Source organism: Tursiops truncatus, chromosome 6 (assembly GCF_011762595.2).
Source record: "Tursiops truncatus isolate mTurTru1 chromosome 6, mTurTru1.mat.Y, whole genome shotgun sequence".
Taxonomy (NCBI): domain Eukaryota; kingdom Metazoa; phylum Chordata; class Mammalia; order Artiodactyla; family Delphinidae; genus Tursiops; species Tursiops truncatus.
In genome coordinates, this window is record NC_047039.1 from 110723103 (window position 1) to 110741703 (window position 18601).

General features: G+C 55.3%; 1 protein-coding gene across 7 annotated transcripts in view; it reads right to left on the reverse strand.

Moving 5' to 3' along the window:
• RAPGEF1 (Rap guanine nucleotide exchange factor 1) overlaps positions 1-18601 on the reverse strand; it is a 232168-nt gene that overhangs the window by 29698 nt on the left and 183869 nt on the right. For 6 of the 7 annotated variants that reach the window (XM_033858921.2, XM_033858918.1, XM_033858916.1 and 3 more), the window contains 6 exons: positions 18372-18460; positions 17505-17657; positions 16944-17067; positions 16373-16556; positions 14763-15263; positions 9218-9420 (listed from right to left, as the gene is read on the reverse strand). In XM_033858921.2, the coding sequence (XP_033714812.1) occupies positions 9218-9420; positions 14763-15263; positions 16373-16556; positions 16944-17067; positions 17505-17657; positions 18372-18460 (1254 nt within the window). Of the gene's footprint in view, positions 1-6701; positions 6861-9217; positions 9421-14762; positions 15264-16372; positions 16557-16943; positions 17068-17504; positions 17658-18371; positions 18461-18601 lie in introns of all 7 variants that reach the window. The other variant, XM_073805667.1, reaches the window with a different exon arrangement.

The following is an 18601-nucleotide window of genomic DNA, read 5'->3' on the forward strand; positions in this document are numbered from 1 at the left end:
TAAACTCATTTCAAAATTCTAATCTGTAATTTTATAACAAAGGATGTAAAAGAACAAAAATGTTTTGCTCAGGAGAATTTTAGGACAGATGTAAGTAGAAATTTACTATGTTTCTTCTCATGTTCCATATTTTTGCAAGCTGAATCACAAGACCTTCCTCGAAAGCACTACGCTTCTGGCCCACGGTTTCGTGGCTAAGTACATTCTTGTGAGGACCTCCAATACGTTTCAGGATGCTCTGCATATTCACTAAATATTAACCTTAATAACATCAACTCTCCATAAGAAAATTTAGTAGAGATTCCAAAATGGTCTGAACTTAGTTCTAGAAATCTGACTCAACTACTTTGTACTCAGTTTGGATTTAAACAGCACGACAAGGGCTCTAATTTATACTTATCTTTAGCACTATTTAGAGCCTGTAGCTACACTCTGTGTCAGAACACAAAGGACAAAAGCACGCCTCTCAACGTCCAGCCCGTGCACGGGCTTTTCTTTCTACTCAGCCTCATCGGGTCTCAATGCTTACTGGCCATTAAGCAATTCATAAATGTCAACTTGACACTGTATTTCACAGGGTGGGAATCTGGATTCTAACCTTAGCTCTGACTTAAAACTCTGATCAAATGGTTCAGTTTCTCTATTCTGATGCCTCCATCTCCAGAACAGGGGTAAACATTCCATCACAGAGCAGGAAGGAAGGGCCTTTGACAAGTCGACAAGCAACTTGAAAACATGAATGTAAAGGCAACTGTCAGTGTAGGAACAGCACCCTTTGGGTTCACATCACACAGGACCTTCACGAGGACCAGGGGCTCCTTTTGGTACCCGACCAGTCGACTGTCACGGACTGAGTCAGACGTACACGTGCAGCGAGGGGCTGCAGGGAAGTTCCTGTGTGTGAAGCAGCCTGCGGGCGCTGACCATCCACAATGCCGTGAGCGCCAACAACAGAGTCAGGGAGCCTTCAGAAGGAGGGGCAGAAACAGCTGGGTGGAGTGGCTGCTGCTGCGAGCCCCTGGGGCAAGGATCCCCAAGCCCCGGTCCTGCTTCTGGGCTACGACCAGTCCCGCCTCCTCGCTCGGCCCTTGCTGTCCACAGCAGGTGCGCTAGGCTCACTCCTGGACTCAGGCGGTGACCATCTCCTCCAGGGTGGGGGCTCGGCACAGAGCCGGGCTTCTCCGCTCCCCTGTGGGCAGCAGAAACCTGGTGGGTGCTTGGCTGCCTGTGCCTCCTGCCTCAAAGCTGTGTCTAGGCTCGGAGGGGCAGTGAACTCGGGCGTCACACTTCGGGGAAGCGATGGCCACACAAGCACCCCGGCTCGTTGAGGAAGGGCGGAAAAGCACAGGGTGAACTTCCCGGAGAAGCCAAATCATATTTCAAGGGCCCAGCAGACAAGAAGTGCCTGTGAGTCTCTCGGGCCAGAGAGCCAGCAGCCAGGGCCTCCTGGGTCAGCAGAGAAGGAAAAAGAGGAAGAAAGAGGGTTCTCGGCCACAGCCTGGGATCAGTGCCTCTGATTCGTGGGAACGGAGAGCCTCTCCCGTGATGAGTCCGCTCAGGTTGTTCTGATGAAATGCTCGGAAGCAGGGAAAGACGGCCGGGATGGTGGGGTGGGGGAGAGCTGGACGCCTCCCTGTCACCGCTCCTAGTCAGGTCAGCGTCACAGAGCACCTGCGACTTGCTGCTGGGCCCTGACCCAGGTACAAAGTCCAAGAACATAAAAAGCCCAATCCCTACTCGCAGAGAAAGAGAGCCTGAGCCCTGCAGAAGAAAGAAAAACCACCCAACGCGGCAGCACTGTGCTAATTCCTCCCTTTTTACTGATGCCGGCGGGCATCTTGCACTACGTTATGCTCTTTATGTGTGTTTTCCCTTTAATCCTCCCGACAACTTCACGCCCCCAGTGACAGAGGAGGAAGCGGAGCTGGGGTGGCACGCTCAGGTCCACGCAGCAAGTAAGGACAAAGCCTGGTGGGGAAGGGACCGGGGGAGTGGGAAAGGGCCGGGACAGAGGAGAGAAGTCCAGGGGTGGGGTGGGAGGGGGGCAGGAGAAAGCGGAGGGAAGGCGGGGCCCGGGACAGGTGGGCGGCCTGGCCCTGCGGGGACGGGGTGACACTTTGGTCTGCCTGTGCTGCTTTGCGGGGAAGGAGGGCGGCCGGCTGTGGCGGCAAGGCTGGAAAGGAGGCCACGGTGGCCACACCGGGGGCGGCGATGGGGTGGAGAGAAGGACCAGCGTGGGGTGGGCAACGGGACGGGCCACAGGGCTTGGTGACTGGGTGTGCACGTGTCCCGTGAAAACGAGGCGCGTACGTGGGGCTGGGGGGACACGATGAGCTCAGTTCTCACCTGGTCAACTCAGTGGATGGGGGAACACGCACAGAAATCACCGGGACGGGGGGCCGAGGGCTTTGGCCCATCCCGCGAGGCAGGCGTGTGGCGGGGGTGGATCCCTAATCCCAGGGGGCCCAGAGTCTAGCGAGGAGACACCAGCACCTGCCCACTACGCTCCGTGGTGAGGCCCCCCAAAATGGGGCAGAGCCTGAGAGTCCACGGCTTCCGGGCACCTGAGTGGCCCCCGGGTTGCCTGGGCCGCAGCGAGCCGCAGAGGCGCCCGCAGAGACTCTCTGGCGGGCGGCATCATGGCCCTGGCTTGCCCGATGCTGATGGCACCGGGGCTGCTCTCCAGGAAAGCCCACAGAGTCGGGCAGGCCGACGGCACAACGGCCCCCAGGAGAGGTCAGCTCGGGGACACACCTGCCCGTCCCTGGGCCCCAGTGCTGCCCACAGACACGCCCTCTTCTCTCAGAGTGAGTTCTCTCTAAGCAGGGCAGGAAGCCATAAGGAGAAGGTGGCAGCAGGAAGAAACAAGAGGCAGGCACGGGAGGCAGGAACACATTTTTCCCAGCAGGAGGGCACACGCTGTGCTGTGACGTGCTGAGCGGCCGGCCCGCTCGTGACTCCGGCCCACAATCCCTTTCTCACCCGGCTCCGTCGTCTCTTCTTTCCCGCCTCCTCCCCCTTCCCCGTCTGGCCTCCAGACCTGTCAGAGTGCCCCGGTCTCCGGGATGCCTGTGACGGGAGGTCGAGGAGGGGGCCGGACAGAGCGAGTCTCCCCCGGCTGGGCCCTGAAGGACACGCGTGCTGCGGCACGAGAGCCTGCGCCCAGCCCTCAGAGAGTCACTGTCAGCAGCTCCACACATCTCCCCCCTTTAAACTGAAGTCCTCAACATGACACACCCTTGACTCTGTTACCCAAAAGATTTTTAAAAACAGATGACAGTTATTACGGGTATTTCCGAAGTTCTTCTTAAAACCTGGGTCTTCTAGTAGTTTTACTTCTCCAGAATCATTTCGGAAGCCAAGATGGTAAAGAAAGTATTTCAGCAGATTCCTAGCATCCAGATAGATCTCTTGGTGATAGTAAATATCGGTTGGCAAAGAAAGGATGTACCAGAAAATAGTTCAGGAGACGGCGGAGCTTTCTAATGTCGCCGTTGCAATACCTGGAGGGCACTGGCAACCCCAACGGTTACTGACAGACTCTCAGTAACACCTTGGTCAAAGGTAAGGTGAATATGGACCCAACCCAAAACTTTCAAGATTGGCACCACTAGGGTTCAGAATGACAGAAAACGTAAGCCAGAGGAGGGAGATGGTGAGGAAACGGCACGTGGGACTTCAGGGTGGGGGGGGGAAGGGCTGGTGCTGGAGGGACGAGAAGCGGGTGGAGGTGGAAGGCGGGCAGCCAGCACGGGCTGGGCCGCAGTGAGAACAGGGCAGGCAGCCCAGGGGGTACAAGTGATGGAGGAGAATCCAGGGACAGGAGCAGATGCCAGCACCACGTCTGAGAGCTGTTTCTAGGAGGGCCCGCCACTCAAACCCTTACCAGTGTCACCGAGGGGCAGGCCCATTGCAAGGCCCAGCACAATCAGAACAGGAACGAGGGCGTCGGCCTCCCAGCCCGGGGGAGGCTGCGCCTAGCTCTCCACGTCATTCTGGTCTCACGGTCACTCATCGTTTCCCTGAACGCCTTCTCCTATCAAACTGGTCTTAATACCCTGGACACCACACGTCAGTCCGGCTGCGTGTCTCCTAGGATCACAGCGCGTGGCGGGAAGGACAGGGAGTCTGTGGACGGGGGGGCTAAGCAGACCCAGCTGGAGACCGCGAAGAGGAGGGTGGGCGCCAGGCAGGAACGGGAGCAGGAACGTGTCTGGCACACAAGTGGGGAAAGAGCTCAAGACTGGCCTGAGACCCGGAGGGCCGCACCCACAAGGCAGCTCGGGGAGCAGCTGGTCTGGGGTAAGGGGCAGGACACGTGGAAGGGCTGGCTACTGTCACTACCCTCCAGCCCACTCACCCAGGACCTCAGTCCTGCGTGCTTATACTTGAGACAATCTTCCTTCCAGAATGTATGCCAGGCCTTCCCGGCCTCATCTTCAGGGAGGGCCCTCGGTGTGGAACAACTTTGACTAGACTTCCCTGACCTTTATCTCCCTGAAATCCTAACTGTCCTTCACACCACCACTCAAGCGCCCCTTCCCCACGAAGCGCCGCCTGGCACTGTCCTGGCTCCACAGACCATCTGCGACTCTCACGCTGTTACTCACACTCTGCCCGGGCTGGAGTCTCTTTTATGCCCAACTTATTCTGCCTACTCAATTGCAAGGGCTTCTCAAGGATGATGGGGCCATCCTACTCGCTCTGGATCCTTCTTGCTGCCTCACCCGCACTAGGAGAGGCTCCGTGCTTATTGAATTAAACTTATCCTGGGATCCTGGGAAGAGGGAACAAGAATGCTTTTTCAGCACCTACTTCATTTTACATTGAGCAATGCAGGTGTACTGCTCTACAATTCCCTTGGCAAGGTTTTCGATCTTCCTGTTACACGGCAGAAGTAACAGGTCACTGGACCAAGAACTGTGTGCGGTGTCTTCAGATCTGGCACCTGCTGTATTCCTATGAGGCGGCCCTTGGGAATTCCATGCTGGACTGACGACACAGGCCCAGGGACATTCGGGAATAAAGGGCTGCTCTGAGAGCATGTCAAAGCCCTTCTGTCTGGGGCTCATCTTAGAACGTAGCAGAGAATATGCGAAGAATACGCTGGTATTACACTAAATCATTTCTCCGGGGTTTCAGCATTTCAAATGTCAAGTGTTGCATACATTTAGGCCATTACTAACAGCTCTTGAGGCCTGGAGGGACTTTCCTTTAAGTGAAATAAAGCACCTTTCTTAGCTCACTCCCCTCAGGCTCTTTTGTGGAGCTGCCGCTGAGAACACAACATTTCTGCTGCAAGATGCCGTAAGACTCCCCTACGTGCCAGGGCTGAAAACCATGACGTACTCATACCCAAACTTAATTAAAATGCCCTCAAATTTTCTTTAATTCCGTAGTAAACAGTCCAATGCATTGACAGTCTTCTACCCCAAACTACTCAAAAGGGATATTGTAGACACCCTTAGGAAAACTCACACTTACTTTCTGTTCACAGAGGGGGGGAAAACTGTCAAGAGCTGGGATTGTCTACAAGCCAAGTTTAGCAAGATTTGTGAAAGGAGCTTGCCAGAGGTGCGTGCTGAGGAAACAGAGGGCGTCTGTGCACCAGGGCAGGGCTGGGGGTGGGGCGAGTGGTGTTTAGCCTTTCTACAGCACGTATGGTTGGTGCCGGCTCTAAAAAGCTAGGCCCTAGCACACTGAAGGGAGGACTGCGCCCCAAGGGCCTCACAACGGGCAGGCGCAGCTTAAACCGGGCGCTGGATGGCTCCCAAATACGGAAACTGGACAAGACCACACTGGGAACCCAAGCTTGGAGAGGTCTCCAAAAGTCACCAGGTCAACCTTGTCATTCATAGAGGGAAAGGGAAGTGCAAGCAGGTTAAGCCACTTGCCCAAGCTCTCCTGTACAGAATCAGAGCAGAGCCAAGACCAGAGTCCAGACCTCTAAGAGAAAGCGCAATAGTAATAAACTTTCTAGGCTTACTGTGTGCCTGGAAGTCTCCTGTGATTTTACTTAATCCTCCCATTCACGAACTGCTGTAAGAGGCAAGGAAAAGTACAATCCCAAGGGACAGAAATTGAGGCCTGGGGAGGATAAACCGATTTTAAGTGGAGCCCAAATGTGCCCCCTTGCCAAGTTCTTTCCCCTGACATCCGGAGTTTCATTGGAACAGATTAATTGTGTCAGCACAGCCACACTACTAAGCTGTGTCCTAGGCAATGACAAACAGTTACTGTTGCTTTAAGCCACAAAGTTTTGGGGTGGTATGTTACGTAGCAAGAGTTAGCAAAAGCTAACTGATACAGCTCTCAAACTCAAACTCCGTCATGCTGGGTATAACCTGCTCTCTGGGGCTTTGCTTCCTACGTGAGGACTATTCCTTTTTAAACACAGAACACTACAGGGCTGACCCAAGGCCCAGTGTGAGAATGGAATAAAAAGGCCAAGACATCCCTGCCAGTTTATGCCTGGGTGATGACGTTCCAAGCGTGGCCGCTAATGATCCCCGCCCCACCGGCTCACACAGTCCTTTGGGCCACAGCCAGCCAACCACGCATACCCTTTCCCATCTAGTGCAGGGGCCTGCGGAGAGACAGAGCCGGCGATGGGCAGCAGCACACACGTCGGGAGGCAGGAGCGACAAGGGAAAGATCTCGCTCACCAGTTTCCCAGTAGCGAGCAGCAGGGAGCGACTCACCGAGGGCACAGGTAAGTTGCCGTGCCGGCTGAGAAAGGAGTTAGAGACGGACACACTGATGCCCTGAGTGGCACTGCCGTCCTCGGGAGTGAAGGCCACTTTAGTTTGCTGGACACAGTAGGAGACAGAGGAGAAGGAAGAAGCAGCATAGGAGGCCTGCTGGACAGAGGAAGGAGAGAGAAGACAGGGAAGGAGGGAGAAAAGCAGAGAACAGTCAGGCATGTACACATAAAGGCTAAACAGGCTGCTACCCGACTCTGCTGGGACATTCTGGAGAGGGATGGCTTCCCGGCCCAGCTCAGGGGTTAAGGATGCCTGCCAAAGGTGACCTGGGTGAGTGGGCGCCCTCTTCACTTCTGGGTCCGCTGGAAGTGGCGGTAAGGTGGGAGGAGCCACACAGACTCCTCTGGGTGAGTCCCTGCTCTTCCGCTTATTTCGGGCCCCAGACCCCCCTCTGTGGGGTGGCTGTGCTCCGGCAGAGTGCAGAGGGGGAGCCAGGCTGCCTGGGTTTAATCTGAGCCCCGCCATTCATGACCTGCCTGGCCCTGGGCATTACTCAAAGCTCTCTGTGCCCCAGGTTGTCATCTGTAGGATGTGGGGAACACGGTGCTGGGCGGTATGCACGGAAAGCACTTAGAACCAGCCTCCCTCGGCGCACGCGGGCCAGCAGGTGTAACCAGCACTCTCACTTCTGTCTGGAAAAATGGGGTCACACTTCTTGCGTCTGCCCTGGAGAAGGGATGCCAAGCAGCCGGCACAGGCCATGGCACAAGTGTGCCCAGGCTTCAGTCAGAGCTGGGCGCGGCTCCCAAATCTTCCACTTCTGGCAGTGGGCTTTGAGTCAGTCTCGCCAGCTCTCTCAGCCTCAGTTTACTTAAAATGGGGGTGCCAGGGGCCGTGGGGAGAATCGTGCGACACCATACGAAAGCCCCGGTGCTCACTCAGGGCGGAGGCCCACCTCCCGGGCCCCCGGCAGGCCTCTCCCCAGAGCTGCCCTCACCGCCGCCCTGCCACAGGTGAGGCCATCTGACAGCTCTCTCACGCGGGCTGGGACTCGCGTGCGCTCCTTAGGGATCTCTCCCCAGTGCTCTGACGCCTATGGGCTACACGGTACAGAGAAGATGCCCAAGGCCGGCCGACAGGCACGCGTGCACTCCGGCAGGAGGGGATGAGAGAACTTCACATTTCAACCTAACTGGCCCAGCTGTCCAACAAACATTTTAGGTCAGAGGTCCCGGGGGCAGGCATTTATATTTCTGTGGTGACAATTTCTTCTTGAAATCCTAGAATCAATTTTCAATTTCTGTTCCTATTCGGGCATGTTCAGGTGTCTGTGGGGTGAGCAGGACAGGTGAAAAACTAAGACCCTGAGCACAACTGCTGAAACACAGCTAGCTAGTGGCAGAGCTGCGACCCACGACTCCCAGCCCGAGCCTGGCCTTTCCTCTACTAGACCAGGCTGTCCCCCAAGAGGCTGGCTGTGGCTCTGCGGGGCCAGCCCCAGAGCCCGCTGAGTGTAGGCAGGCTCGGGGATGCCTGGGGCCAGGCATGCTCGAGGCCCGATCACAGCACTGCTGAGGCCCAGACAGTTTCGAGGAGTCACCCAGGGACCTTTGTCGTCCGGTCGGCAGCTGCCTCCCAGAAAAGTCGGGGCAGTACCTCACGTCCTCTCGCAATGGATAAAAGGCGGCCTGGCCAGCCACGCTGGGCCCCTCGCTGGTTAAATCACTACCAGATTGACCAGCGTAAGAGCAAGACAGCACATGCAGCTCTGATAAAGTCGGGTCTCCTCTCCTGGAGAACACGGCTGGATGGGACATTTGGATTCCACACCCTGACCAGAGCCCACTCAGTTAGTAAACTGGTGGCAAAGAGAAAAGGGTTGAGAGGCGCACCCGCCGTGCCCCTCGTCTGGTCCCAGAGCTTCACAGCCTGCCCACGGCTGGACAGCCTGCCTCTGTGCCACCTACACGGAGTCCTTACACAGGAGGGGTTTTTGAAGGACGAACGGTGCGCCATGCCTGAAACACAAAGCGGCTCTGTGCAAAGTCATCCTGCTTCAATAGAGCTGGTTCTCACTGGGCCATCCCCGGCCAGGGCGGGGTGTTAAACCACTGGGCAGAGTGAGGCCCATTATGTAAATCAAGTCCACAGATGGCCCTACACAGACCGTGCCCTGTGCTCTGATTGAGTCCCTCCTTTCTGGGAGGTCTATATTGGAGCCAAAGAAGAGAGAAAAAGGACCGTCAACAGAGAAAGCAAACATTCTGAGTACAAGCCAGCCCCAGCTGCAGGGGCTGCTCTGGAAAAGAAAGGTGCCACCCCCCAGGGTGGGGAGATGGTGCAGCAGGAGACAGACCGCAGCGAGGGCACGAGAGCACGGCCCAGAGCCCTGGCTCCGAAGGAGAGGTGCCGAAACCTGCCCCAGGACCATCCCAGTTCCTAGAGACTCGTCAGGATGAGAGACTGGTTGCTGGGGGTGGAACAGCGAGGGGCACCCGGGAGGGGCCGCTTACCAGCTGCCGCTGCTTGGGGGGCAGGGCGGGGGGCGGGGCGAGCTCCTGCGGGGCATCCCCGGCGCTGAAAGAGTCGCTGAAGCCATACACCTCCATGAGGAGCTTGTTCTTCTGCTGGTAGATGTGCTCCTTCTGCGGCGTCCGGTAGAACATGGCGGGCTGCGGCTCCGAGTAGTCCTCGAGCAGCTGCATGTAGGCCAGCACTGCGGACACAGGGGGGCACTGGGCTGGAGACCGCCGTGCACAGATCCCCACCCTACCCTCTCACAGCGGCCAGGGTGAGGGCCCGGAGAGCCCACTCTGTACGACACTACCACGCGGACACCCGTGTCAAGGCGATGTGAACCCTGACTCGGCGATCATGGCGTGTCACGGGGGGTCACGGTGGAGGTGGTGACGGGGGGCGGGGGTGGTGGTGGGGAGCCGTGTGTGCGGGGAGGGAGGGCAAGGATCTATGGGAACTCCCTGTACTTTCCGCTCAACGTCCCTGGGAACCTAGAACCGCTCTAGGGAATAGAGTCTGTTTTTAGAAAGGCGTAGGGGGCACTCCACTCCGTGCTGAGAAGCCCTCGGGGCTTTCCAGCCTCCCCAGGGCCGTGGTTGTGGGCCGTGCGCAGGGCTCAGGGCACAGCGGGTGCCCAGTGCACGCTGCCCGCTCCTCTGGCTCTCTCAGTTCCCGGACCATGCTCGGGGCTTTCCACAGCGCTGTTCCAGTTGCTCTTCCCGCAACCCTGCTGCTACGCTGCCAGGCCCGACTCTCTCCCTCCTTTGGGCCTCGGGCTCAGGTTCCCTGACTTCCGTGGAGGCCTCTCACCGCTGGCTCTGCCCCAGCAGCCCCTCCTCAGCCCCGCGTTCCCTTCCGTCGGAGGCCTTCCCACTGCGCATCACGAGCTAGCTGGGCTTTTCTCCTTCGTCTGATTTTTCTGAGCACCTACTATGTGTTGGGCCCTGACCCAGGTGCTGGGACTACACAGGGGCCAGCAAAGCGAATCCTTCGCCTGCGTGGTGCTCACACCCTCCCCAGGGAGACAGAAAACAGGCCGAGGTGCGGTATGCGTGTCCCATGGAGGACAGTGAAATGGGGTGGCGATGGGGGTGCTTCTCTAGAATAAGGGTGAGGACGGGTGGAAGAGGCTTCCCGGCCAGGCAGAGGTCCACAGCCAGGGCGAGGGTCCGGTTGGCAGAGCACAGCTGGTGAGGGGAGAGGGATGACCCAGGAGGTTGCATGGGGCTGTGTGAACGGGGTAAGGAAGTGGGCTTGATGCTGAGTTGGCGGGAACCCACAGAAGCCCCCCACCCCCACCCCGGGTGTGCCCGGAGCTGCTTCATCTTGGGAAGACGGTTCTGGGCGGCTGTCTTGCTCAGGTGAAAGGCCGCGGTGGAGGTGGGGGTGGGGGTGAGTGGTTTGGTTCAGGAAGAATCTCCGAAGCAGGTGCAACAGGACTTACTGCCTCTCACTCAAGAGCTGAAGCTGCAGGAGGGCAGGGACCTTGTCCGTCCTGTCCGCTGCTGTATCAGCGGTGCCTAACACATAGCAGGCGTCCACACATATTTACAGAATGAACGAATGAAGAGAACGCACGTCCTCCCCGCATCTGTCCCTGCTCAGTGACTTGCTGAACCAGGCTGCAGCCCCGGGGGCGGGTCTTGCAGAGCACCCGCTGGGTAGGCGAGAAATAACAGTCACTAAGCTCAGTTCTCCCCCTCCAAGCCCAGAGGTTCTATGGAACATCCTCTGTACAGAGGGACGAACAGTGAGAAAAGAAGTGCTCACATTGAAACATAAGGATCCTCCTCTCTACAAGCCCTTTAAGAAGCCCTAGCCCCGGTGCTCTGTGACCACCTAGAGGGGTGGGATAGGGAGGGTGGGAGGGAGACGCGAGGAGAAGGGGATATGGGGATACATGCATAGCTGATTCACTTTGTTATAAAGCAGAAATTAACACACCATTGTAAAGCAAGTATACTCCAATAAAGATGCTAAAAAAAAAAAAAGCAGCCCTAGCCCTTGCCACTGCGGCCATCTGTCGCGGAGCCGCGGCCTCACGGCGCAGCTGCCTGCACCTGCGGGGCCCGCACAGCGGGCAGGCTCCCTCACCGGCACTGTGGCGCCACCGACGGAGCCTTTGGCCGCAGGCAGCGGCTCCGCGGCAGGTGTGAAGCCCTCAGCCCTCCCGTGAGGGCATCAGCGTATACTTTATTTCTGACTTTTGGAGGCTAGTGATCCAAGCCCATCTTCTGAGCCAGGCCTTTCTGAAGACTCCAGAGGGTTCTGGGAGAAGTGACAGTCTGGACCTGACAGAGCCGTCATCTGGTGTCCGTAGCTGTGAGGCTGGACTGGAGCAGAAGCCCTTTCTCCAACCCCAGTCTGCCTCTGTGGATGGGATCTCGCACTTTCCACTCCCTGTCGCAAAGTCGAGGTCAAGGCAGGCCGGAACTGCTCCGCCCTTCCCCTTCTCTAGGTAGCGGAGGAAGCTCCTGGGTGTTAGGGCATCCTCTATACAGACGCGTGTTTGGAGGGAAAGGCACCGTTGCGCCCCTCAATACCTGCGTCAGAAATAAGTACTAACTTATTTACAGAGTTACCGCGCACGAACTAAGAGGGAGGTGAAGGGATGCGGGCACCTGCTAGGTGAAGCCAAAGTTCAGACACTAAGACACCATGGCAAGAACAAGTTTGCAGGGCTTAACTTCGTATTTTCAAATAACCAGAAAGTTGGGCTTAACTGGAGACCTAAACCAGTCAGAAATGAAAGGACAGAGATACTTTGCTGGGGAAGGCAGCTGTGAAGGTAGGGAGATGGTCTTTTTCTTCTCTGTACCTCAATGGGGGTCAAGGTAAACAGGAAATGCCTTTCTCCAAATACGTCTTTCTAGCACCCTTCACTGAAAGAGGGGTTCGAAGTTACCTTCTTTATTTAAAGGAATCAGTAAGAACATCTCAGCTCCAGAAAGCACAGAGTGGAGCTTGGCTGTAAAAGGTGGTTTCCCCCATAAAACCAGTGCTTCTCAAAGAGAAGCGCAGCTTGCAGTCCCCCTGGAACCCCACATCGCCTTTTCGCTAACACTGCACAAGCAATACCACTGGGTTCCAGGGCAAGATGCAAACCATGAAGATGACCCCAAATGCCCACGAATTTCTCCCTAAGGAGCCTGAATGCAACCGCCTCTGCCTGACCCAAACCGAAAGCTTCAGCAAGGCTGCGATCTTTTCAGGAGCGCCATGAACTCCTTGATGCTGAGGTCCTTGTAGAGAGCTGCTAACCAAGCACAGAGAAGCAGCAGCGATGGTCGCCACCTTCTAGAATCAAGGAGGACCAGTCCACTTCAAAGGTAGCCCAGCACAAGGGCCCAGAGACTACAGCCGCCGGCATCACTGGGAAGGCCCAGTGGGCACCTGGGGCTATGGGCAGACAGCGATGAGGAAGCTTGTCTGGCACAAGGGGCTCCCAGGGCCGGGGACCCTCGGAGCAACCCACAGGACGGGGATGCTCTCTGACGCCGAGGCTGCGCGTGCACAAGCTCTGTCCAGCGCTAGCCAAGTATAAAGGTGATGATTACCTCCTCCTTTCCTTCAGAGCAACTCTGTGAGGAGTTTTCTGCGGGGCTGCAGATTGGAACTCTTCAAGGGTCCTCTCGGGAAGTGAAGAGCAGACTTGAGACTAGGACTAAGCCTCAGGGAGCCTCAAGTCAGGGGTCCTTTCACAGGGCACCGAGGAGACCACCAGCTGCGCAGGGGTTCCTACTGTAAGCGGGCACAGGGCTCAGGGAAGTGGGGGGAGGCCTTCCTCCTCAGCCTGGGAGGCAGTGAGCTGAGCTAGGAAAACACTGCTCAGAAACCCACATCTGCCACCCACTTCCTTGCTGATCTGATCTTGGGCAGAGGCTCAGTTCCTTTGAGCTCCAGTTTCTTCAGCTATAAAAAGGGGGCTAATGACACCCGGCCAGCCAGGAGGTTGGTAAGGACGAATACGACAGAGTATGTCAGAGTATGTCAAGGGTGCCACACCGGAAGCGCTCGGTAGATTTTAAAGGTTTGCAGGCACAAGAGCTACAGACATTTACAGATGACATAGAGCCTAGAAATGGATGCCTAAATTAATAGGAAATATTTTCAGCCACAGGAGACTTGAGGCTATTCAAAAGGCAACAACGGACGCCTCCCCCTTTCCTTTTCTTCTCTGCCTGAAGCCGGCTGCCCACACCTGGTCTAAGAGCTCAGAGGGCGAGGCTCCTGGCTCCCCAGCCAGGCGGCACCACAAGTCTGCTGTGGTTTGCACAGATGCAAGCCTGTTCTTGGTCTGGGTCCAGAAGATTCCTAGGAAAGGACAGGCAAGGGTGCGAGCCCTCAAGGGCACGCTGCTCAGTCAGGCCAGGTGGGTGGAGGGGAGAGGCAATGGCTCTTTAGACACCTGTGCGTGTAGACAGGCGCAGAAGGAGACGTTCCTGGCGTTGCCGCCTGCAGCTCCCTCTACTAGCGGCCTGGTTTCTAGTGAGTGAACTTACGTGACAGACGGGAACATCATCATTAGCCCTACAGAGCCAGCTCTCCCTCCAGCTGGGGGACCATACCACCGAGGCCATTATACAAGCTGGGCGACACCCAGTGCGGTAACTAAGGCCAGGTCTCCCCTTCTGAGAATGGGCCGCTCTCGGCAGGGCCAGTCAGACGCTCTCACTTGGGAATCTGGAATGGATACTCAACTTCCAGGTCACAGAAGTCATCTGCCGGATGTTTCCACTGAGGCCAGGGAATCCTGGGGCTGTGGGCTGATGTGGCCACACACATATTGAAACACTGACAGCCAGTCTGCCCAAGGAAGATGAGGCAGAGCCGTGCCGGTGACGTGGGGAGAGGGCGGGGCAGAGAGACAGGCAACACAGAGCAGTCGGGGAGCCAGCAGAAAAGCAAATCCCTGCAGAACTCTACTTAGGACCTTGGAAAATATTCAAAATACAAAAATCCGAAATTTCAGCTCTACCCCTGGGCCCTAATAACATCATATATCAGATCATCTGGTCCAAGAAGTGTCCTCAGCAACTCCAACCAAGCAAATCTCAGATTCCAAGTGGTGACGTGACATTTCAGCGTCTGCAAACAGAACACAGAGCGGTACCAGGGTTCTCTCTAAACAGCCCCCTGCATTTCAGGGAGCCTTAGAAAACCCCCGTGGGTGCGATCAGGGCTATTTTAATTCAAATGTCTGTTCTGCTTTACCCAGAAGCAATGCCGTGATATTTGTTTCTCTCTGTCACCACGTGTTCGGGCCAGAAGGTCAACTGACTGCCATCTACAAGAGGCCAAATACTCTGTGGAGACCAGACCTGAGGTTCTGTCGAGACCAAAAGGAGATGTCAGCTTATCAGGCTTTAAAAATGATCCCCAGTACTGACAACGCAAGGCTCCTGTAAGTGTCCACATACCTGTGGTTCTACCTTTTATGAAATTACGAGGCCACTGGTTTGATTCTGATCTAATGTTTCAATAAAACACTATTTTAGGTTACAAAAGGTGCTTCCCGACAATAGCTCAACAAAAGCTTACTGTGTTTGTTTTTCTTCTCTGGTAGAGGAGGAGGTTTTTCTGGGTCACCCGTTGATTCAGGAACAGTGAAATCACCCACAAATTCAACAGAGGCTGAGGAACCTCCTTGCTGAAAGGGAAGAATAGCAGCAAAGGGCGTGAAGGGGACGGACTGGACCGAGGCTGGGTTCTGCAGGTCCTCCTCGGAGATGTTGTCGTACTGCGAGGGATGCCGCTCGTAGGACGCCCTGCAGCCAGAGCTGTCCCCCGTCTGGGAGGCCGCGCTCCTGCGCTTCTTCTCGGGAAGAGCAGGCGGCACATCCATCTGCTGCCCTGGGGCCGAGGGCCCCTCTGGCTGGGGACAGCTGCCCTGAGGCAACTGGAAAGGATGGCCGAGAAACGGAGACCCAGACTCCCCCAAGGACTCTGGCAACGGGCTGAGGTTACAGGCCACTTGCTGAGGTATCTGGTCTGCGTTAGAGAGGTCTTGCTGGAGGAATTCGTAGTCAGGGTCGTAATGATCTGCGTTCACAACAGGAGAAACATACTGTGAGCCACCAGCCCCCACAGAAAGAAAAGCTCCCACGCTTCTTCCCTGACCCAGCGCTGCTCATTAGAGTGACCAAAACACATCTCCCATCTCATCCGCAAAGACTCTCACTTTACTTTATATTTTTCATTTTTCTCCTGCTTATAAAAGTAAAACCAGATGGGAATTTGACTGTTTGCTATCCAATTCTTTGTACTTTCCTGGATTTTTAAAAGTTTCTTACTTAAAAAAAGAAAAATGCATGACCACTGTAGAAAAGGTGGCCAAAAAACCCTATTGAGAAAATAAAAATCACCCACAATCCCATAATCTAACTATAATCTCTGCTTACCACTGGATATATTTCCTTAAAAGTCTTTTTTCCCTTGGATTTCTTTTCCTTTTTAAACTCTGAGAAAACACTATATAAGTGGTCTTGGATTTTGTCCGCTGATCACTATATCATAATTGGTTTTTAATACAGCTATGTATTATTCCACCAAATGGATGTATCATAAGTCTCCTGATTTCCTATCACTGAGTAGTAGATTCTTTCCAGTTTATCATCATTACTCTTAATAATGCTGGGATTAATGTCTCTGGACAGAAATCTCGCCATAAATCTCTGATTATGTTCTTAAGATAAACTCTCAGAAGTGAAGTATCTAGTTCGCGGGACATGGACAGCTCAGTGCTCTGTAGGCCTCCTGCCAAACTGCACGCCAGACCCTCACTGGGCCCCACCGCCCGAGGCCAGCTCCCTTGCCTTCGCCCTCCGTCAGAAGTGGGCAGGAGCTCTGAGCACAGAGGGCTCTGAACTCTGGCAAAGGGAGTCAAATGACACACTGACAGACTAACTGAAGTAACAGCTACCACTTCAGTATCTCCCATGGGGTTTCACACTGCTACTCCATTTAAACTTTCAACCCCCTTCAGAGGCAGACACTGGTATCCTCATTTTGCAGATGAGGAAACTGAGGCTCGGATTTTGAGTGACTTGGCCAAGGTCAACAGAGCCAATGACTGGCATCACTGTCTGAGCCCAAAACAGCCCCGGAGAGACGATGAGCCAGCAGTGGTGGCCGCGACGCCGGCAGCTCACCTAGAGTCTCACAGCTTGTGTTCCGGGAGCACCGCCCGCTGTCCCTGTCCAGAGACGACAGCTGCTCATCCGACTTGCTGAGCTTGCCTATGCTGCTGCAGGGGGACAGGCGGGGCGACTCGCCGCCATATGAGTGGCTGCCGCCCGACAGTCGTCTCTGTGCGTAACAGTCCACGTCAAAATCCTCCCGGCAAAAACGAAAACAAACCAAGTCACTCCTGGGAAATGGTGGCAGAGACCAGGGGAGGGAGCCGGTACGTTTACTCGGAGAAGGAGATACCGGCAGGCTCAGCAACCTGCTGGAAAGGCCCGTCTTTGCTGTAGGCTGTGAACGCCACTTCTGCGCCTCCTGAGAAAGAGGGCCTGTGCCAGCGCTCAGAGCTCAGTGCGAGGGAGGCCCTGGGGCCGGTCTCGGCCTCCCCACCCCGTGAGGGAACTTCCACCCCAGTGCGGAGAGCTCCTCCTGACCAACGCCAGGGACTGAAGACCACTGGGTTTCTCTCAGCTTCAGGAACCAAATCCCCAGACCTGAAGCATTCATTCCTCTGCCTTTCTAGATGGAGCTAATTACCTGCCTATTAATTCCAACAGGCAAACTGGAGCCACTGGTGGCTCGACTCATGGGGGCCACGACGGCCACTCGGGTAGGGGATGGAGCCGACTGTCTCTTCTTCGGTGGCAATGCTGGTGGAGGACTGAAACAGAGCAAGGAACCCTATCAAACCAGACACCCCACAAAATGCTTTAAACAGATACTGGGGTATGGGAGGTGGGTTCTTTCATTATCAGACACTTCACACCTGCTTTTCACACTTTCAACTCCCATCCCATCAGTGCCAAAAAACTAGTATCCAAAGTTCTTGCTTTTCTTTTCGTAACAAATGGTACCAGTTTTTGCTTGGTTAAGGCTAAAAGGCAAGCGGTTGGGAGTTCTCAGGGTGCGGGGCAAGGGAGGGCTGGGCCAGGCTCGCGTCCTCTGGAGACGCCCCTCCAGAGGGAGGTCAAACCGCCAAGGTGCCTAAAGAGCAGGTTCTGACCCCAATGGCACCGTCTTCTTTTTGGCTCATCCTACCCATCCATTCGTGAAATGATGACGTAAACAGAGGGGGGTGCTAGAAAAACAGAACATTACCTATTATCAACCACACGAATGCCAGGTAAGGGGGGTTTGGGGGGCGCGACCTCTTCATCCGTGGAATCTGGGAGCCCCTCGGACGACTGCGACAGGCCGGGCGTCTTGTTTAGAATCTCCATCTCTCGATCTGTCAAGGGGAGCTCAGACTGGCTGGAGAGTTGAAGAGAACTCGGGGTTACAGAAGGCCACAGAGAAGGTCCTGAGAGCATGAGGATGTGACCAGGGCAGGGAAGTCATGGGGGGACAGGGACGGAGGTGCCCTGGACACAGAGCTGACACTGTGCCCTGGGCTCCAAGGCAGAGATGGGGTTTCAAGTCTGGTTCGATCACCCACAAACAGCAGAAGCTTGGCCAAGTCCCCCTGCCTCTGCACCTCAGTTTCCTCATGTGCAAGAGGAATCTCTGGACTAGATGATGTTCTAAAATGCTCCAAGTGTAGGTTTTATATTTTTACTAGGGGCTTGTAGTAGAAATTATTGCAAGGCCCTATAACTGTCCACATTACCCTCAGTTTCCTTTCTTGATAAAGTTAAATGCTCTCAAGTCAAACCCCTAAAACCCAACCCTTCAAAGTTCTTTCTAATTATGGGAGGAAGCTGGTCAAGAAAAGTATAGGTGGGTTTTGACATCACACACTATCCTTAGAAAAGGTCACGCTATTAACCTGGAGACCAGGCAATTCTTCAGAACGGGTGTGAGCTACACACACTTTAAAGTAATGCAGGCTCTTACCCAGAATTCACTGAGAAGGGAATGTGGGCCTCACAGGGCCTGCCTGATGTGGGTTCCGGACCTGGCTCCCCTTCTTTCTCAAGTGTAGATCAACCGTGACCCCAGATACTGGAGGGTCTGGTCAGCACTCACCCGTCTGGTTTGCAGGCTGGGGAACTGGGTTTCACTGGGCTTGTTGGAGACGGATGCCCCTGCTTCTCGATGGTAAGTCTGACAAGCTCCTACATCCCACACAAGAGAAAAGCAGTGAGACACGAGGAAGGTTCCTCACCGTGAATGTTCCCAACCAGGTGGGTCAGCTGTCTGTCCTCCACTGCCCACAGATTCCTCACTCACCATAAGTGCGAGTATGATTTGACTTA